This window comes from Molothrus aeneus, chromosome 16, assembly GCF_037042795.1.
Source record: "Molothrus aeneus isolate 106 chromosome 16, BPBGC_Maene_1.0, whole genome shotgun sequence".
Taxonomy (NCBI): domain Eukaryota; kingdom Metazoa; phylum Chordata; class Aves; order Passeriformes; family Icteridae; genus Molothrus; species Molothrus aeneus.
The window spans coordinates 10,898,974-10,919,751 of NC_089661.1; the positions used below are offsets into that span (position 1 = coordinate 10,898,974).

The 20,778-nt window shown below is 44.7% G+C and overlaps 3 protein-coding genes across 7 annotated transcripts in view; 2 read left to right on the forward strand and 1 right to left on the reverse strand.

Annotated features, from left to right (window-relative positions):
• SUN1 (Sad1 and UNC84 domain containing 1) overlaps positions 1-4,468 on the forward strand; it is a 29,084-nt gene extending 24,616 nt beyond the window's left edge. For all 5 annotated transcript variants that reach the window (XM_066560503.1, XM_066560502.1, XM_066560505.1 and 2 more), the window contains 5 exons: positions 155-239; positions 648-763; positions 1,246-1,413; positions 2,247-2,339; positions 2,757-4,468. In XM_066560503.1, the coding sequence (XP_066416600.1) occupies positions 155-239; positions 648-763; positions 1,246-1,413; positions 2,247-2,339; positions 2,757-2,870 (576 nt within the window). In that variant the 3' untranslated portion in view covers positions 2,871-4,468. The remainder of the gene's footprint in view (positions 1-154; positions 240-647; positions 764-1,245; positions 1,414-2,246; positions 2,340-2,756) is intronic.
• Positions 4,469-5,074: 606 nt separating this feature from the next.
• Positions 5,075-16,711, forward strand: GET4 (guided entry of tail-anchored proteins factor 4). Its single transcript, XM_066561173.1, has 9 exons — positions 5,075-5,250; positions 9,243-9,321; positions 9,729-9,810; positions 10,118-10,267; positions 11,910-12,048; positions 13,823-13,963; positions 14,048-14,123; positions 14,282-14,354; positions 15,397-16,711. The coding sequence occupies exons 1-9, from the start codon at positions 5,093-5,095 to the stop codon at positions 15,483-15,485; spliced, it is 987 nt and encodes a 328-aa protein (XP_066417270.1). The 5' UTR covers positions 5,075-5,092; the 3' UTR covers positions 15,486-16,711.
• A 1,426-nt stretch (positions 16,712-18,137) lies between these two features.
• Positions 18,138-20,778, reverse strand: part of ADAP1 (ArfGAP with dual PH domains 1) — a 50,332-nt gene continuing 47,691 nt past the window's right edge. Inside the window, exons 9-11 of the mRNA XM_066561172.1 lie at positions 20,432-20,503; positions 19,770-19,998; positions 18,138-19,406 (exon numbers count right to left, since the gene is read on the reverse strand). Coding sequence (XP_066417269.1) covers positions 19,378-19,406; positions 19,770-19,998; positions 20,432-20,503 — 330 coding nt within the window. The 3' untranslated portion in view covers positions 18,138-19,377. The remainder of the gene's footprint in view (positions 19,407-19,769; positions 19,999-20,431; positions 20,504-20,778) is intronic.

The following is a 20,778-nucleotide window of genomic DNA, read 5'->3' on the forward strand; positions in this document are numbered from 1 at the left end:
TCTGTCTTGACAGAGGCTTTCAAGGACTTGTGATGAAGTGCAGCATCTCAAAAAGATGCTTGCAACTTCACAGATATGTAAATATCAATTATTTTATCACTTGATCTTATTTTAATATTTTTCCTTCCATTCTCTTGTATGTGTACACCTCTAGCAAGCACAGATTATTGTAAATAATGCACTGAAACTCTACTCTCAAGACAAGACTGGGATGGTGGATTTTGCCTTGGAATCTGGAGGTAAATAGCAGAGGAAACACCATTTTTACTATTCATGCTTTTAGTAGTATTTACTAGAAATATTAAAATGAAGAGTAAAGCTTAGCAGAACATTTTTGTGTGTTGCCTGATTATAAGATCATTGCAATCTGTGATGGTGTTTACAGGTCTGTACATCAGCCTAGGTGTGCATGGACATGGATAGAATAGTTCTCAATATGTCTAAAACTGGATAAGAAAGAAATGAAAAACCTTTAACCTGTTCTTAAAATAACATTGTATATGATAGAAGCATTGTATCCACAGAAAGTTATTAGATCTTAACAATATCTTTAATCTGGTAGCATTAAGCTTTATATAAATCTGTCTTAATTGCTCATTTCTTCTTGAAGACTTCTATTTCTGCTAACCTGATCTGTCTTTTTTGAGGTGGCAGCATTCTGAGTACTCGCTGTTCTGAAACCTATGAGACCAAGACAGCATTAATTAGCCTCTTTGGAATTCCTCTGTGGTACTACTCTCAGTCTCCCAGAGTGGTGATTCAGGTAATTAAAGGCCAAGTAAACAAATGCAGCAATGTTATTTGATGTGGAGTGGTTTGGGTGGCTCTTTGGGTGCTGGGTGTATCTCTGTAATATATTGGGGCACAGGTACTTGGAGCTATGTTTCTGAGAGTGGGATTCTTCTGGCAGTCTCTGGGCACAGCTTAAGTCCTAGTCTAGCAAAACTGAGAGTCACAGGAAGCTTGGGTGGTGCCCTGGGCTTGTGCAAAGTGGGAGGGCTGGGAGGGTTCCTGCTGAGAGCTCATCTCAAGGCAGGTCTCCAAAACACCACTGGTAGCTCAGGTGAGTGTGCTGCCTTCCTGGAGAGCTCCAGCAAGGAGATTATTTCTGTACCTTACTGTTTAAGACTGTCCCTAAGAAGTCCAAATTCATTACAACTCTTTATTGCAATAAACTAGAAAATACTGCAACATTGTTTTTATTGTTGTATCCGATTTTGTTCTCTCCACCTTGCTTGTGTGCAGCCCGACATGTATCCAGGGAACTGCTGGGCTTTCAAAGGATCACAGGGCTATCTTGTGGTGAGACTTTCCATGAAGATCTATCCAACTGCCTTTACATTGGAACACATACCAAAAACTCTTTCACCAACAGGAAATATCACCAGTGCTCCTAGGAATTTTGCAGTATATGTAAGTCTGTCTCTGATTTTGAGTTGATGTTTGTACACAGAATATTTGTGTTGCATACCTTGGAGGAGAGTAACTTGAGGAAGGACAGCTAAGAAGATGATAAACTGTTTCACTCATTCCTCTTAAAAATTACTTTTATTTGTGAGCTTTGAGATTATGAATAACAAGTGTTGCAACTAATTTTGGGTGAGCTATTTACTCTTGCTCTATACAGTAGTAAACACTTCTGGAGGGAGATTATGTTTTTTTTTTTTTTATTCTAGTTTTTTCATACATTTTGTTTCATCCTCCTTCCCATTTTTCCTCTCTCCACCCACTATCCCTCCCTATTTTGTCTCTGCACCTTAACTGTGATGTGCCTTAAATAATTTTTTTAGTTCATTTTCCCCAGCACTACAGTTGTGTAGGCAGGATTACAGAACAGACCACAGGGTGTATCAGAGAGCAGTTATGATATCTGAGAACTTTTTGTCAGGTTTTTCTAAATGCTTAAACAGTCACCTGCAAGCATCTGAATGTTGACTTCAACCTTGATGTTCTCTCACTGTTTGTCCTGAGCAGTTTATATTGCACACTGTGATAAGGGTTTAGCTGTGAAAATTAAGGGGTTTGACCATGGAAACATGTAAACAGCACAGCTATTTACAGGGCAGGAAACTGGAATACAGAGCTGTGCTTGAACTTTAAATTACATGGGAAACATTCTGATCCTGGCTTCATAGACCTTCAAGTGCTGTCTCTTGATACTCTGTGTAGGCATTGCTTCTAGTTTGGGTTTGATTGGAAATTCCATTGGTTTGATGGAAGTAAAACTCCTTATGCTGTTGTTACAGGGTCTGGATGATGAATATCAAGAAGAAGGCAAGCTTCTAGGAGAGTATGTCTATGATCAAGATGGAGAACCACTGCAGATGTTTCCAGTGATGGTAAGTCTGGATTATAAGATTTAAAGTGTCAGGAGAAAGCTACTTTTACTTTCTACACTTGTGTGCAATGAGCAGTGAAGGGAAAAGGCCTTGTTCTCATGTGGGCAGTGTAGAAGCTGAGGTAGAATCTACCTGTGCCTCAAACCCATGGCCTGAATAGATGAGAGGGGAGGAAGGTTTGTTGCTAGGTGGACACAGATGGGGGAAAGTTGCTAAACATGGGGAGAGTCTGTTCCATGCTGCTTCAGACTCTCAAATAATTGTAAGGCAAGGGAGGTTCTCAAAGGAACAGAAAATTCCCAAGGCATAGCTTAGGTTCCTGCAAGTAGCAACAGTCATTAATAAGAAAGCTTCAGTTGCAGCTGTTTATGCCAGAACTCTGACACTGATTTTTGTGTTTGCTTTTTTCTTCTTCAGGAGAAAAATGAAGATGCATTCCAAATAGTGGAGCTGAGGATTTTCTCTAACTGGGGCCATGTAGAGTACACCTGCCTTTATCGGTTCAGAGTGCATGGGAAACCTGCCCAGTAATCCACACTACAGCTGGGGGTGGCTGCTTTGTACATTTTGTTCCTAATCTGTATATACTGGGAAGCCTACAACACTGGAATCTGTAAAGGACGAGGATGCAAGATGCACACTGCAGAACTATTGATCCTCTGATAAAGGCAGAAGACTGTCAGCAGAAATGTATAAACCCCAATTTTAATTTACTCTAAGGCTCAGCTTGTAATTGCCAGTTTGCTTCATATTTCTGTGTCCATGCTGAGAGAAATAATGCATGCAAACAGCTCTGGTTCATAAAGCCCAGTTGACAAACAGGTGACACACATTTTATTACAAATGAATGTATAGGTTTTTTAAAAAGAATAAACCACACTTTCTGCAACTAGGAATCTGTTCTTTTTTAATCCAGGACTTAACTGCATACTTTTGCTAGCTTGGCACCATAAGCCAAAAACTGTGGTACATTTTGAACACTGACTGTGGCTAAAGGTGTCCTTCAGTTGACAGTTGGTTTCAACCTTTTTGGTGGATCCAAAAGGGCTTCTTTGCTACATGTTGAATATAATAAATACTACTGTCAGGGAAAGCTAACACAACCAAAACCAGTTTCAACACCAGCGACTGAGAATGCTTTACTGTAATTTGTGGCCGCAAATTGCTCTAAAAGTCAGGGATAACTTTAAGTAACTGAAGTTATTTTAAGGGTTTTTACCATGGCAACTTGGCCAGTTTGTTCTTTTTTTAGTGTCAATCCCACATCGACCTTGATGTACTAACTGACTGGCTTGGAGCTGATAAGCCTGCTGAATTGCTCAGTAAACACTGCTGTACAGCAGTTGCACTACCTTAATTTGTCCAAAGTGGGACAAGATTTTCTTAGACTGGTTGATTGTTATTCTCCATTTGTACTGTGAGAATTTGGTGTGTGGAAAACAAGCCTGAAGCAATTCTTGCTGCGTCACAGTTACCAGAGGGACTCGAGCTCAGCGCTGCTGTGTGCAAACACGGGCATTCCTGATCCTCCCCTAAGCCTTAGTTGGGTACCAGATGAGTAGAATTGCTCTTGGAAACAACGTTTTCACGTAGAACAAGGTGAAACTGCTTGTTGCCCCCCTGTAGCCTTGCTGCTTTGAAGATCCTTTTCGGAAAAGATTCCTGAAATTCACTTGTTTGCAGAATTTTTATCTTGCTGTTCTAGTGCATTTTGTAGTTACACAGAACTGTTACACATGGACCTGCTGACTGGTTTTCTGAATTGAGTTATGTATGTTGCACAACAGTCCTCGAATGTTTGAAATAGAAAAAGTCTCCATGTGAAGAACTGTTTTTCACTCAACCTAGAGACAGAACCTATGGCCTACGCAGAGGAGTAGATGACACATGTACAGGTGTTTTCATATTATAGGTTACATATTTAAAATTAGAATTATCCTGTATAAATTGAAATTAGGTAGTTGGGGGGGAATATTTTGAATAACACTAACTTATTTTTAAAAAAGCAAGATAGGACTTTGTGCAATGTATTTTTGTAAATGCTTTTCAAAATGTCTGTTATTCTTTGCTGCCTCCAAACTGACAAGATGCTATTGAGATGTTTAAATAAAGAGTTTTAATTTTTGAAAGTGCATGTAATACTTGAAACAAGAAATAAAGCCTCTTTTCTGCTTTTTTTTTTTTTTATCAGCTGCTTAAATAAGTGAGGAAAGATTGTGATTCCAATGCCCCGAGCTGGGGCAGGGTTGGGGGATTTCATGGAAGTTTTTACAAGGGGCAGGGGCACAAAGCTGTGAGGGGCAGGCCCAGGAGCAGCGTGTGGCTGGTGGGTGACACCAGTGGTGGGGCCTGGGGAAAAAGCACACTTGGGTGGGTGCTGGATCCCTTCCAGCTGTGTGGAGGATGCGGGGTTGCTTTAACTCCTGTGCCTTTAGCCTTGCCTGGATCCCTGTACCACAGCACTCCTCAGCCAGGCTCATTACCCGCGCTCCATCCGCCGTTCCTTGATTTTTATTAATGTTCTCCTGCCGTTTCCTGCGCTGCTGTGGCTCCAGGCTCGGCCGTGCCCGCCTCGAGTGAGGGGTTCCCCTCACGCCGTTCTCAGCCGCCGTTACCGCTCGGGACGCCGCGCGCAGCCGCGTGGGCTGAGCCGAGCGGGCCGCCGTCCGAGCGGGCGGAAGCCGGGCAGCGGGGCGCCGGCGCTGCGTGCGCATGCGCCTGGCTCCCGCCTCCCCTCCCCGTCCTCCGCGCTGATGGCGGCGGCGATCATGGCGGCGGAGCAGGAAGCCGCGAAAGGCGGCGGCGGCAGGAACCGCGGCGGCGTGCAGCGCGTGGAGGGCAAGCTGCGCGCCAGCGTCGAGAAGGGTGACTACTACGAGGCGCACCAGATGTACCGGACGCTGTTCTTCAGGTAGGGCCGCGCCGGGCCCGCCGCGCCGCCCCTCCCCCGCCCGGCCTTCCAGAGCCTTCCCACGCACTCTGCTCCGCTGCCGCCCGCCGCGCCCACGGCCGCTCCCCATTGGCTGTCTTGCTTGTCCATCTCCGCGCCCCGCTCTCTGATTGGCCCGCGGGGGGGCGGGGTGGGGCGGGCGCGCGGCGCCGGCCCAAGCGGGGCCCGGGCCGGGCCGGGCCGGGCCGGGGAGCGGCGGCCCCAGGCTTGGCTCGGCTCGGTTCGGTTCGGCCGCGTCACCGCCCTCGGCCCCGCCGGCTCCATCAGCGGCTCGGGGCGGCGGGGGAGCCGCTGCTCGCCGGCCTTTGGAGGCTAGCCCCGGCCCCGGCCCCGGCCCTGTCCGCGCCCCGCCGGCCCGGGCACTGTCCGGTGAGGTGCCGGGGGTGTTGCGTCACGCCGCCCGCAGGTCACGGGCAGAGCGCAGTTTCGGCCCCGTCCCCCAACGCCGCTCGGTGGCCGCACGTTCCGGCCAGGCCGAGTGAGGCCCCCCGGCCAGCGAGATGGGCCGGGAGTGTCTCCCCGGGCGTCCCCTGGCGCTCCGGTCCGGGCTCGCTCCGTGCCCCGGGCCCGTCCTGGAGCTGAGCCCTGCGCAGCCGCCGCTCTGCCCGCTCCGTGCGGGTGTCAGCTGGCTGCAGTGAGGGTTTCAGGGTTTGAAGGTTGGTTATTGCTCCGCCGGTACATGGGGTTACTTTGTTTCACGGCACGGTCACCCTGGAGCCGCGCTCGGAAAGGGGCAGCTCTCAGGGTGGCCAGAATCGCCTGCTCGGAGGAGCTTTTTGGAATAAATTCCACTTGGTGTAGTGTTTGTGTACGTGACAGTGACTAAGTAGAGCATGCCTGGGCTTTTATTCAAAAATGCTACTACTGCCTCTTTTGTCATAAGGAGATTGTTTTTATTGCAAAGCATTTTTAGGCTTCATTTTTCAGGTACACTGCACCTTGCAGGGGTCACCGTTTCTCTCATCAGATTTTAGCATGGAGACCCTTGCTTGCAGGAGCACAGAAGAAGGTGTTTGTTCTGGGGGCTTCCTCAGCTGCTCCCAGCTTCGTTTACTTGTGGTTCTGCTGGGAGTCGACAGGATGGAGATTTGGCTTCACAGAATCAATTAGGTTGGAAAAGACCTCTGATGTCATCAGGTCCAGCTTTTGGCTTTCATCACCTGTCAACTGGACGGTGGCACTGAGTGCCACATCTGGCTGAGTCCCCCCAGCTACCTCAGCTGCTCTCATTAGACTCAAGCTCTGGACCCTTCCCCATCTCCATTGCCCTTCTCTGGACACATTCCAGCCTCTCAGTGTCTTTCTTGAAGTGACAGGTCCAAAACCGGACACTACCCTCCCTGTCCTGTGTCTTGTGTCCCCTATTCTCAGTCCTCACCTGTGTTAGGATGAGAACAGGCCTATGAGTAAGCACAGGAAAATAGCAGTCATGGAAGAAAGTGGGGAGGAAAGTCCTTGGTGCATAATCCTGCTTGTGCTCCCAGCATACATCAGCCAGCCTGCCCTGCCCTGCCCTGCCCTGCCCTGTGTCCCAGCACCATCACATTAAATCAGTTTGTTCTTCCATAACCCCTCTGATGGGATCAGCCAGGCACCATCCAGGCCTTAAGACTTAAATTGTATTTGAGAATAAATCTAAATTTAAGACAAAGCCTGGCCTATTTTATAGTAGGGATTATGTGATGTGGTGTCTGCAGTGGTGTGAGAAGTCTTGGCTCAGGAGGTCACTTCTCCTCCAGTCTTCTGGATGTATTAACTCACATACTGAAGCCTCCCTGAATTAATTTGGAATCAAAGATCCTGCCTTTTCCATTTTAAATACAAGTGAAAGGATGTGTTCAGTTAAATGAAAGGGTGACATTTGCATGGCTGGGTAGTCTTGTCAATCCTCTGTAAAAAGTGATAAAAATCAGCATTTTTATTTATAGACACATTAATGCTGATTGGGGTGACCTGAACTCTGGAACTGTGATTGGGTTAGCCAGTGCTTATTCCCTTTAAACACACAGGCTTGTAAAACATTTGTCTCATCTGTCAGGGGGTAAACTTGAAATCCTGACTCAGTTTCATGCACTGAGCTGTATTTTCAGGTGGAGGAGGGGAAGAAGTGGAGGAGGAAAGATTACCATAAGCCTGCCTCCTGCAGAGTTATTATCCCTCTGTGATCCACAGAGCAGGTGGAAAACTGCTGTTCCTGCCTAACCCTGAGCTCCCCCAGACACACCTGAGCTGGTGGTGCTTGCTACTCCCCAGGCTGGCCTGAGCTCTTCTCTCTTCATGATTTGGTAACTGAGTCACTCTGCAAAGTGTAATATCCTTGTTACATCCATTTCTATTTCCCTGGTACTTGTAGGTCATTTTTCTGTGTAAATAATGTGTTCCAGGATTTCTCTTGTTTTAAATACCATTTAGAGCAATGTCATCAATATTTATTTTTATTAAACAAGTTTTCTGATAAAAGTTCTTTGAAAAATCCCAGCTCTTTGTAAAATTGTTTTCAGCAGCTTTTAGTATTGTCTGTAATAATTCTCAGATTAGGAGCTTCCATATAGCATTGTGAATATACTGGAAGTAGAACTTGTGGAAGTGGATCCATGCTGAGTCCAACTCCTAGAAGCAAACCTGGATGGGAGCCCAACTATAAAAACATTGGAGCTGTGGATTCATTTGGCTCACATTTACCATGGTGATTGAGTTGTTGAGAATTATTCCAAAACACTACCATTGTGCCTTCCATTATTTCAGCTCTGTTTTGGATAAAAGACCTTGGTGTTTCTCAGAGTTGATGAGCAGGATGGAAGGAGTATTTCCTCCCTTGTTTGCTGTCTGTGTGATGGTACCAGTAGGGGACACGTGTGACAGGAATCTGGGGCACAGCACAAGAGGTTTGGGTTGCTCTGGTTGTCCCTTTGGTTGGTGTGACCCCATGGCCACACTGTCCTGCTGTCCCACTACCCCCAGAACCACCAAGCCCTCTGTTGCCCCACGGGCACTCTTGGGCTTTGAGGGGCCCTTCAGGAGCAGAGGGAGGGGCTGCCCTGAGCCCCAGGAACAGAAAGGGGTGACAGGGGCACAGCCCAGCCAGTGTGTCACAGAGGACAAACCAAAGTGCAGGTGTCAGACCAGCAGGGTAGAGCTGACACCTCTGTGATATGAACAAATCAGCTACTGAGAGCACAGACTTTTTGAGTAGCAGTTGAGAGAAATGGAATTTGGAAACTCTGCCGCACCTAAACTGCTCTTATGGGAAATGCTGTGTTTATAAGCTGGGACTCTCCAAGAGCTGTAGTTACTGACAGTGATGATGTGCAGGAGGCTGCAATCACAGCTCTGTGGTAAGAGGTCCTGAGGTAACCACTGGGAGGAAATTCTTTAATTCCTTATTTCTTCATTAACTCTTAAGTGAGAAAGGTGGAAGGTGTGTTTTGAAGCATTATATTTTGTATCTCTTGAAGTGTTGCATGGTGAGTCTTGCTGGCTGTGCTTATCTTGGCTGTCAAACCCATGAGAGATGAGCTCCTTTGCTTCAGCAGAGGGCTAGGACAGGCTGATGTCCCCTGGCAGAGTTGTTGTGGTCAGAGAGACTTGGAGCAGTGGAAAGGTCAGCGAGCTCTCCAGGAGGTATTCCAAAAGTTGTCTCACTGGGATGGCTTTGGTAGAGGCTCAGTACATTGGCAGCTTTTGCTCAGTTGAAGTCTTGTGCTCATTCCCTTTTCTTGTTCCAGCACCAAACATATTTGTAGCTCTCTCCGTTTTCATTCTTATATTCTTCATTTTATTCCATCAGGTCTGGAGCAGAAAATTGCAACTTGCAGTTCAAGCTACATCATTATTGAAACTAACCTGATTTCAAAATAAATCTCTTGTTGTCATTATTTTAAATTTTATCAGACTTTAAGCATACAAAACTAACTTAGTGGTAATTTTTATCATGGCTTTGGTATTTTTTTCAGGTATATGTCACAAGGAAAACATGCAGAAGCAAGAGAACTAATGTATTCAGGGGCTTTACTGTTCTTCAGTCATAACCAGGTACGTCACTGGTTTTGTGTGTGTGGCTTGAGGGCAGGGAATTGTTACTCCCAAGATTTTGATAAATGAATGGTGAGTTCCCAGTGGTAAATGTTTGGGGTAATTGCTTTATAATCTTTTGTTTTATCTCTTTGTTGAGCCTTTCTCCACAAAGAAGGATTATGCCAAGCTGGAACATGCAGCAGTAGTGTTTGTGAGCATCCAAACAGTGCCTGTGTTCTGCTTTCCTGGAGGCTTCTCTTTGATGCCATCAAATTACTATAATTTTTTTATCAGGAAGGCTGAGACTTGATACTGTGCCCTAGCTGTTGATAAAAGCATTAAACCTGCTGCTGCCAAAATTCTGGTTGATGTTTCTTTTTCTGCCCTGATACATTCATCACTGCCAGTATGTGTCTGTTTTGTAGCAAAACAGTGCTGCTGATCTGTCCATGCTGGTCTTGGAGTCTTTGGAGAAGTCGGATGCAAAGGTAGCAGAAGACCTTTTAGGTGAGGTGACCTCTGTTCTTGGTTTGGTGGCATTTAGTTGTGCTTTCCCTTCACAGTGACTTGTTAATAGTCTTGAAAGCTGCAATCCTTTTTGGATGCCTTCCCAACATGGCTGAGGGTTACCTTCCCCATAGGAATGGTCTGGGGGAAACTTTATTAGAGAATTGTGGGCTCCTGATAACTCTGTGGGCATGCTTGGAACTAACACTGCTGCCTGTCCTAAAGATGGATCTTAGAGCTGCATTAGGAGCAGCAGATCATCTTATTTTTCTTAATGCTAAATATTTTTCAATCTTACTGCTTCTAGAAAACTTGGCTAAATTGTTTAGTTTAATGGATCCAAATTCTCCTGAAAGAGTGGCTTTTGTATCCAGAGCACTAAAATGGTCCAGTGGGGGATCAGGAAAACTTGGACATCCAAAACTACACCAGTTACTAGCTATTACCCTGTGGAAAGGTAAGAAAAATCAACTGGCTTTTCTGTGTTTTCCTTTGAAAATGTTGAAAGCAAGCTGTTATAAGAGATCTGCTTTGGGAATAACCTAAAGAAGCTGAGATGGAAATGATTGATTGATTGATTGATTGATTGATTGATTGATTGATTGATTGATTGAGTTCTGCTATTATCTGATTTTTGCATTAATGTCTTCCTGATGTTACAGAAAAAAAAGGATCTGTAGCTCTTTATTAGTGCAAAATCCAAAACACAACTGCTGAGAGGCTCTCTCTAAAAGGCAGGTTGATCCTTTAGACATTGAGGTAGTTTGATTGTGTCATTAGGAGGAAAATTGCTAGGGAGCAAAGATGTTCTGTTGACAAGTATTTTTGTTTTTAAATCCTGGATAAACATGACAAAGATTGAAAAACATCACCTGGCATCCAAAACAGTCTTTGGACTGTAATTAAGTACTTTTTGAGAAGTTGGCCAGCAGGGTTATTTCAAAATGAATGTTGTTGCCTTTGATTTATGAGCCATTTTATCACTTGTGATGGGATGTAAGAAAAACACAAAATGCTCTAAATAATTATTGTACTTGTGGATGATAGCCAGTATTTACAGTCTTGTGTTCAAAACATAACAAAGGTGATTGAGAACAGTTGAATACATGCCATGTTTTCTGTGGTTTCTCATGGATAACTGTGCAAGATGATTGTTTATTTTACATTTTTCAGTAGCTGCCAAGTGATGACAGTGGTTTCATGTAACAGCCCTGACCCAATAAAGGTCAATGCTGCAGCCTCTCTGTGTGCCATAGGCAATTCTCTAGCTGCTCTCCTGGGATTTATGTTAGCCTGATGGCTGCTGCCAGCCAGAAGGGGAGGATTCTGCTCACTGCAGTCAAGTTAGAGGCTGCTACAATTAGGATAAGAAACAGTTGCATTCTGAAACTAAAAGTCCCCATTTTGTAGCCACCTGCTCACTGTTCTCTTGAAGAGCTAAATGCCTGCCTTTTCTTATTCTGTAGCTTTTTGAGTTTCATCACAAAAGGCTCGGATTTTTAAAACAATGCTTTCAAATTCAAAATATTAGCAGCTATAAAGTTTTGTCATTGCTGTGATTTTACACAATCCTTTGCTTCACGTTCTAACAAATTATTGCCATTTCTTACACCATTTTTCCTGTATAATTGCTATTCTGTTCAGCATATGGAAGTGATTTTAGTTTTGGTAGCAAGAGTGGGCTAAGCTAAAAATAGGAAATAAAAAAAGGATGCTGAAGCTGCTGTTGGATTTCTTGGTGCACTTGGTCTAATATGGAATTTCTTTATTCTTGTCCTAAACACTGGTGATAACACATCAAGTGTCAGCATTCACTTAGACAAAATGATACAACCAAAGTTCAAGCCAGCAGTAGCTGTAATTGAGTAAACTGTATTAAATAGCAGTTGTTCAAATGTACTTAGACTAAAATTTATTATTATCTCCCTTTATAAATTATCTGTAACTTACAGACTTTTTACCAGCTGTCCTGTTCATATACCACACCTGTAACTCTTGTTCTTTTACCAGCTAATAAAGTACAAGCCTAATAAATTTATTTTTACATTCAAGTTAACTGAACTGATCTCTTAAAAGCCTTTTCTTTTTTCTTTCTCTAGAGCAAAACTATAGTGAATCTCGGTACCACTTCTTGCACTCGACAGATGGTGAGGGCTGTGCAAATATGCTGGTGGAATACTCCTCGTCCCGCGGATACCGCAGTGAGGTGGACATGTTTGTAGCTCAGGCAGTACTACAGTAGGTGTTAAACTTCTTCTGAAGCATTCTGCTGACATGACATTATGTGTGGGACCAATTGAATTTAACCACATAGCCTTTGCAAAAGAAACTGTGAACCTGGCCAGAGCAACGGGAGAAAACTCTCTGAAAACCGACGTGTTAAATTTGTCAGACTGGGGAGAAAAAAAGTAAAATAATGTATTAAGGTCAAGACCTGAAATTAATTGCCTGAACCCTGAAACCACAATTGTTAGCTTTATTAAGACCATTTTGTCTAGTTAGGGCTTATCTATATGTTCTTACAAGTGCTGGACTCAAGCAGGCCCTGTATTTAGCACAGAACTTGCTCTCACTCAGGTCCTAAGAGGCAACTTGTCATGGTCAGCCTGGTCTGTGTGCAGCAGCTTGGTGGTTCTTGCCTTGACAGAGTTGCTGCTGGCTCTCATTTTTGGCATTTATTTTGTAGGAGGTGGGAATGCAAACTATTGTGTGCTTTTGCAGAGCTCATGTAGAATGAAGGTTGACAAAGCCAATTTTACAGTGTTCAATCAGCTGATGGCTTTCTTCAGGCAGGGAAGGCAGCTCATGGAGGAGTCTGAGGAGGAGGTGGAGACAGGACTGTGTGGCAGGGAGTCAGGGAGAGTGTAGGTGTTGGGGGAGAGGGAGGAGGTGAGAGCAAGTTTGTCTCTCTTTTGGCAGCAGTGAGCTGTCATGTCAGATTTGTCCTGCTTTCCATAGCTGGTTGCTATAGATTGCTGTGATTTTGAGCAATAGCAAATCCTTTATGGAAATCCAATATGTACAGGACTCAGACAATTTTATGGGGAGAAATTCTGTGGAGAAGTTAAAAGATTATTTTTTCAGTGTTTATACAATACTTCTACTGCATCCTTTACTGGCTTATATGTCAAATACTGTGTTAATTCCTCTTGCGTGGTCATTTATTCTCTAATGAAAATAATTGCAGTTCCTTGCTGTCAGTGAGGCAAAACAGCCCCAAGCCCTTGCACATGTGAGGGTGCAGAATTAGAGGCCAGCCTGCCATCAAAAATGACATGGCTTGTGGCAGCCTTCCTAGTGCTTGCTGACAGCATTTGTCCCAGATAAAGGCCTGTCAGGCCAATGGGACTTGCAGAGATTGCCAGTTAAATTAACTGGACCTGAACAAGGATTTGATCTGTTTGAGGGATCGATCTCTTGGGGACAAATGGTTTGGGAGCTCAAAGTACAGCTTTATTATGAGATTTTTAGGCATGTGTGTCAAGCTATTAGTGGTCCTGATGCCACATTATGTTGAGGTGGAATAGAATGACAGAATCAACAATTACTGACAGGTACATACTAAGAGGAGATGTGTTGGGGATGAATGGGTCTTTAATTCAGTTTTTAACTCAGCATAGTAAATCCTGGACCAGTAGATGCAATATCATTTTCATGTGAATTACAGGGTAGCCAGTCTTTCCACATTCTGCAAATTGATGCTCTCTTTTAGTAACGATCCTGTACAATCTGCTTAGATCCTGGTTGAACTCATTCTATAAATATTTAATGTCTTTTCCCTCCCAACCTGCCTATTCCACAGTGTGTTCTAGTAGTGATTTTCCCCTTCCTCAGCTGATGGCCAAAGCATCCCCAAAGATGTCCATCTCTAACAGTTTTATTTTGCCATCATTTCAAGCCTGACACGGCCTCTATGCACAAGTGAAGTAGATTTTGGCTTTCCCTTTCTCTGTGGCGAAACCATTTCTCTGCCCTTTGTTTTTAACTTGCCCCATTCTCTTTCCTTTTTCAGATTTCTCTGCTTAAAAAATAAGACCAGCGCCTCAGTTGTTTTTACGACATACACACAGAAACATCCTTCGATAGAGAAGGGTCCACCCTTTGTGCAACCACTGCTAAACTTCATCTGGTTTCTGTTGTTGGCAGTTGATGGGTACAGTCTGATTTCTGTCATGTCCTTCTTGGTTTCCTTTTCAGTTGTTAACTGAGATTACATTTTTGGTTGTTTCCTTTCTAGAGGAAAACTAACAGTATTTACAGTATTGTGTGAACAGTATCAACCTTCGCTGAAAAGAGACCCCATGTATAATGAGGTGAGTTACTCATAAACAGGATTTAGCTCACTCAAGGAGTGAAAAAATGTCTGATTGTCTCCAGCTTTGTAGATAAGAGCTGGTGATTTACCTGGCCTGGGTGACTTCTGCCACCTGTAAATGAAATAATTGACTTTTTTCACCTTGTGTCCCTACAGTACCTAGATAGAATAGGACAGCTTTTCTTCGGAGTTCCGCCCAAGCAGACCTCGTCCTACGGGGGCTTGCTAGGTAAGCTCTGCTTGGAGGTACCTCCAGGCTTTGATCAGTGACCTGGATAAAACACCTGTGTTGGAAACAGAGAATCTATTCTAACCAATTTATAATTCTTTTCATAGCCTGTAGGAACAGCCCATGCTGTAGAATACAAAATGAAGGGTTGCATGTGAAAGTGATTTGTGGGAGTTTGTAGACTTTTCATCACTGAGAAGGGGAGAAGCAGTAAAAAGACTCTTATGGTTCATTTCTGACATTATGGTATAGCTTCCTAATGTAAAGAAGCATCTTACTGGTGTTAAATCTTAATTTACTCAGAGTTCAGTGACTGATTTTTCTTAAACCAAGTATGGGGCTTTGGTAGAGATCTAATTACTGATACAACATGAATGTGTCCGAAGAGGAAGTTCTGAAATTAATACTGCCCTTCTACAAGGACTGAAATGGAATAGAGAAATTCAGCCCTCATTTCCTGGGTCTTGAATGAAATTAGCATAAAATTAATGTTTTCCCTGAGAACTAAGCTTCTTTGTAAAGTGACTTGAAGTTTTACCTACAAACATCAATTTGCTGATACCCAAAGCCTGATGAAAAACATGAACATTGTGTTTTTACCATCGTAATTTGCTTTTCAGCAATTCAGGCATCTTTAAATTGATGCCTCTGAGTTTCAGACAATTTTTTTACACCCCGATGCAGACTGTGACTGCTTTTTGAGAGTTTCGCTGCTGGAGGTGTGTTTTTCCTCTTTTAGTTGTTTTTTTTTTCCCCTCTGAGGGCGCAACTGTAGCACATAAATATGTGACTTTGGGTTTTTCAAGTGTATTCTTAGAGAAGGAACAGTATCAGTGAACAGCTAAGAGTATACAGCTTCCCAAATCAATATTCATAATGGAAACCAGTGTGGGATTACTAATGTCTTGGTGAGACTCTTCTACTTCAAAACTCTTGGGGTTTTTTTGTTACAGAAATCTGTACTGCAGCAGGATGGAAGATTAGTTAAAATTTTTTTGAGATGTAAAACTAGTGGTTTTGACTGTCCTGTATTTTATTCTAGGAAATCTTTTAAACAGTCTGATGGGAACTGGGGAAGATGATGACACAGAAGATGGTCAGGAAGACAGCAGTCCTATCGAGCTCGACTGAATGTTGTTGTCATTGGGTGCCGTGTAAATCTGATGATTCGATGACTCCAAAGACACTTTTGGAATTTGAATCCTGCAGTTGTTTCTTGGCTCCTAAAAGGGCTCCTCTGGTCTTTTAGAAATGGTTGCTGAAATGTTTATACTGTCGGTCTATATTATTTATGTAAAAAGAAAGAAACCAACAAAAAGTAGCCAAACGAACCAATATCGGAGCGGTTGTTAGTGGGTTTCCGATCCAGCGGCTGGGACTGATTAAACATAGTCTGCGGTTTCTGATGCAGTATTCCCTTTTGCACAGTCTTTAATAAAGCATAAATATGGGGCTTGTCCTTCACGGCCTACCCAATACCACCTGTGTTCTGAGAAAGCCTCCTTGCCCTCTGCCCTCTTCCAAGGAAGATCTCGAAAGGCAGGGGGAGCAATTGAATAATTGATTTGCGAGGCTGGTGCCAAAAGTACTGCGAGACGAGCCAAGCAGCATAATTTGAGATGCACATCCAAGAGACATTGATACGAGAACTTGCTTCCACTGCCATGAGTAACATGCACACCCTTCATACTGCCTGCCCCTCTCCCCAAGGCCGGGCTCTGGCTGAGCCCACGCGTGTGTTTAGCCGATACCTCCTGAAAAGCACAAGGTTGAATAGCTCTTGAGTAAAAGCCCATCAGTGGAACGCAAGTAATTGGCTTCCAGCTGGATCTCTCTTGCCTAGGTATAAAAATGTGGCATCTAAAATACATCCTGTGGCTTGTGGCTGTACTTTGGAAGAGATTTTGCCAGTGTAAGTTCCCAGCTGTACGTGCAGGCGGCAGCGTTGCTGTGAGCAGGGTACGTGCTTGAACTGGGCTGGATGGCAAGAAAAGGGATACTGCAGAGCTTCTGGTTCTTTATGATATATTTATTTTTCTTGGGTGATTGATTCATTTAACACTTTCTGTTAAAAAAAAGAATAAATCAATAAATAATGGAGTAACTTCACCCCCAGCAGTAGGCATAGCCATTCTCCATCTCCTCTGTAATGCAGCACAGTCTGGTACAGGGAACAGGTGAAAGGGTGGGGAAACGCTTTATTTTTTCACGAAAATAAAAAGGCTTAGATTAATAAACAGCAATCATGCATGGGGGAGGGATTAATACAAATTTATTGACTGTATGAAAAAAAAAAGGCATTGACAGGAAGACTTTGTGTTAATTGTGAAGTCTCAAATAAACACTTTATACCAGGATGTGCGATACTGCTGCTTTCTGAAGAGTTTCCCAAGCAGAGCTTTATATTCCTTGCTATTTTTTTCACTCTGCATTTCACTCTTGGTCATCCAGCCCTCGGTGCTTCACTTCACCTCTGTGCAGTAAAGGTGTAATTCTCTTGGGGTATTGGAATATCTGGAGCAGGTGGAGCTTGCTTTGCTGTGCAGCAGCTTAAGGGAAGAGCTCCCTCTCCGGGCTGGTGCTTTGACATTTAATAAATGATCTGGGATGCCAGCAGAGGTTTAGAAGCACAGCTTACATTGCTTTTGGCTGCCAGGAATGTGCCTCTCAGGCAGTATGAGGTGTCCACAGGCATCCAGCTCATGTCCCCTGCTGTGTCCTGTGTATGTGACCCAATGTGAGGTTTTTGCCTCAGCTCTGTCTGCAGCCCCCACTGTGAGCTCTGCATGTGCCTTGACCCCAAAACCCCAGCCCTGACAGGAAGGCGGTGCTCCAGGGCTGAGGCACCTACACGTGGATATATATAAAATGTATATTCAGTAATTACAACAGTATATACAGAACTTATATGTGTGTGTGTATAAAACATATACCTAGGAATTTAAAATACATGTATACACACACACACATAAACAGCCTTTTGTATAGATAATAATATGTAATGCTTGTATTACATATTATTTATAATATTATTCTTAATTATACATGCACACAAAACAATTTTTATAGCTACCTATAAACACAAACAAGGAGCCCAGTCTGTGCTCTCCTTGCTTCTGCTGTGCCTGGGTTGGTAAGTAAGTGTGAATGACAGTGTGTGGGTAACATACACTTATAAATACTTTAAATATAAGTTAAATATATAATTATAGTTAGGCATACACATGTGCATGCAGATATACACCTTAAATTTATAAATATTTATAAATTATATGTATATAAAGCATGCACATGTGTATATAATATAGAATCACATATTTTAGAAAACAAAGTATAAAAATGTCTATACATAAACAGGTGTGTGAAATACATTTAGCTTATATCTTTGTAAAGTGAATATGTCTGAGTGCTACATCTGTACATGAATGTGTGCATACAAACACCTCACACACACACATTTTACATATTACACCTACCCACTATGCAGTTCATAGTTGTCTGAATAGCCAACAACCCCTTCCTAAAGCTTATTTCTCTATTCCCAAGAACCAGCTATCCTTTGTGCATGTGTGTGCACACATAAAGAACTATTATAGAGAAAATACACAAAATATGCACTATAACACACACATTTACACAAATAATAGCTAAAATAATATACATTGTGTTTTGAGGGTGTCCCACACCCCTGGGGCCCTGCCAGCACTGGCACCTCCTTGTTTCCATTTGCTGCTTTTTAACCCCACCTCCCTGCCCTGCCCCAGCACCACACGGCCACGGCTCTGACATAATAATAATTTATTGGTTGGAATGACATTTAGTAGCACAGTTGTCTTACCAGTGACAGAACGAATGCACACAGCCGATGGGATGCTCTCAGATACACAACCACCCGAGGAAACGCGTCGGACAGGTCCGTGGCTGGGGCTGGGCCCTCAGGGCACGCTGGAAATCTCATTTTGGGCTAAAAATCCAGCACCTGGTGTGCAGGTCCCAGCCCGCCCGCCCTAACTGCAGGAATTACAGTGCTCAACACCGCGCTGAAACGTCACTTCAAGCAGCTTTTTTTTTTTTTTTTTTGCTTTTTTTTTTTTTTTTTTTTGGGCAGGAGAAGAAAAATCAACCAAAAAAAATTGGATTATTGGGGGAAAAAGTGCAACCAGCAAGTCTGGAGAAGGGATGTACCTGCTGGGAGCGAGCTGGGACAGGCTTTGATGGTGCCCATCAGCAAAACTGCAGATAAAGCTCAACCTCCAGCTCCATCCCAGGCTCCCCAAATGGGGCAAAGCCCCCCAGACCATGGAACAGGGATGACCCAGGGAGCCAAACACAGGCCTGGCCCCCAAAGCTCTGCTCCCCCAGCATCACCTCATGGGTTGGTGTTTCCCTTGCAGCCCCCTCCTCCCTGCCCTTCATTACCTTAACGAGGCTGATGATGCCCATTTCCTCTATTTCTAAATCCTATTTGACCCTCTCTGGGTACAGCATCACCCCCAGTCCCCAGGGGGATAATTCATTTCTCATTTTCCCTGGCACCATGGCAGGCTCAGCTGCTTTGGCACAGTACCTTTCCTGTGTTTCCAGGCTGCCTCCCATCCCACAGGGATGTCACCCTTGGGGACTTGCAGCCCCCTGGAAAGGGCTGGCAGCCATCTGGAAGTGTGGGGATGCTCAGCTCCAGCACCAGGGACCTGAGCATGGGGAAGAGTCCCAGCTGCCCCTGGGATGTGCCACCAACAGTCTCTGCCATCCTGGTGAAGCGGGTGTGGGGTGATGGGGTGGCAGGGCCACCTGTCCCACCCCACAGAGCAGCCACAGAGCTGAATTTCAAGTTGGATCAGGATCTTCTCCGACGTTCCACCGCCGCCCTTCCGACATGATCACGTGAATGATGAGGGGAAAGGGAAGTATTATTATTGTTATTATTATTACTGTTATTATGAATTATTTTTAACATTTCAAATAAAACCACGTCGTGTTGTAAACAGAAGCTCACTCCTCAGGTCTGCCCAGCCAGTCCCAGCTAAGGTTTATGTTTGAAATGGGCTTCCACTGAAAGGAAAAAAACAGAGAAAATAAAGTTAGAGCAAGGCAAGCACTGGCTGGCACAAGCCCACCCTGACAATGGTCCTTGCTGATGCTCCTTGGCTTTAGTTACCCCTATAACCATACAGCAGCATGGACACCACACCAGAGGCAATGAAGAGGGAAGGATACCATCCTCCTCCTCCTCCTCCAGGGTGAGCCCCTCTCTGCTCAAACAGCCTTTGCATACCCTGGGCAGTGAAGAGCTGCCTCACACAGAGCAGGAGGGAGCGATGTCCTGACCCCCAGTCCCCTCCAGCCGTCCCATCCTCCAGCCCAGGGCACTCTGCAGGGCCAGGGCTGACATCCAGCCCTCCCCAGGGAACACACCTGCATATTCCTGAGGCAGCATTGGCCGGCTTATAACCTTCTGGAAGGTGGTGATCCACTCCAGCTGGTCATCCTCTGTCTCGCAGGCGAAGAGGAATTTCCGATCCGGGGTGACGATGGTGATCCCGTGCTGCCAGTGGTTCCCCTGCGTGGATGGTGGGAGCCCTTCCAGCACCTTGTAGCTGTTCTCCTTGCTCCCAATAAAAACCTCCCCTCTAGCAAAGGCATCCTAGGAGACAGCAGAGCAGTCAGGAAGGGGGTGAGGGTGAAGGGAGCTCCGCAGCCCAGGCACCAAGACAGCTGCAGCAGCCACAAGCCCACCAGCCAAACCCCAACAGCACCACCCACAGCCCTGCTCCTCACCCAAGGGCACCCACAATACAGCACCAACACCAGGGAGCCAAGATCCAGATGCAGAATATCTGGTGGACAGGGCTTTTTAAGTGGTTTTGGTATTTACAGGGTTACTGCCCACTGGACACCAGGCAGAGCCACCAAGCAGTGACAGCATTGTGCCCTCTTGGCTCTCCCACCAGCCTGCAGATCATTTTGTAATTTTGCTGCAGATCATTACTGTAATTATTACTGCTATTACTCTTATAATTATAAGTGGCAATATTGCATGTAATTCCCCCCAGGCAGCCCAGGCACCTTCATCTTACCAGGGGATCTTTGAAATACATGAGCCGTCGGTCATCCATGGTGAACCATCGCTTCTTGAATCCCTCTGTTTGCTGGGGAGTCAGAAAATGCCAGATCACACACTGGAACAGCTCAGCTTCTCTCTAACCATGCATGGCCCAGGAGTGTCAAAGCACTTGGAGCAGCCTGATGGGCTGGGGGAGTTGGGAAGATCATTTCTGGGCCATCAGAGCCACCACAGCCAGGGGCTGGGCCAGCTCTACCAGGAAGGGACATTTGGTTTATGATGTAAATCTGGATTTTTAAAATGTTCATTCCCAGGTGAGGAAAGTGCATTAAATACATTCACAGAGTTATGGCTTTGCCT

Excerpts from the sequence above, each read along its gene's own strand:
- GET4 (XM_066561173.1), top strand. The coding sequence starts at position 5,093 with ATGGCGGCGGCGATCATGGCGGCGGAGCAGGAAGCCGCGAAAGGCGGC. Across the intron at positions 5,251-9,242 it reads TACCGGACGCTGTTCTTCAG|GTATATGTCACAAGGAAAAC; the intron begins GTAGGGCCGCGC and ends TATTTTTTTCAG. Across the intron at positions 9,811-10,117 it reads GGTAGCAGAAGACCTTTTAG|AAAACTTGGCTAAATTGTTT; the intron begins GTGAGGTGACCT and ends TACTGCTTCTAG.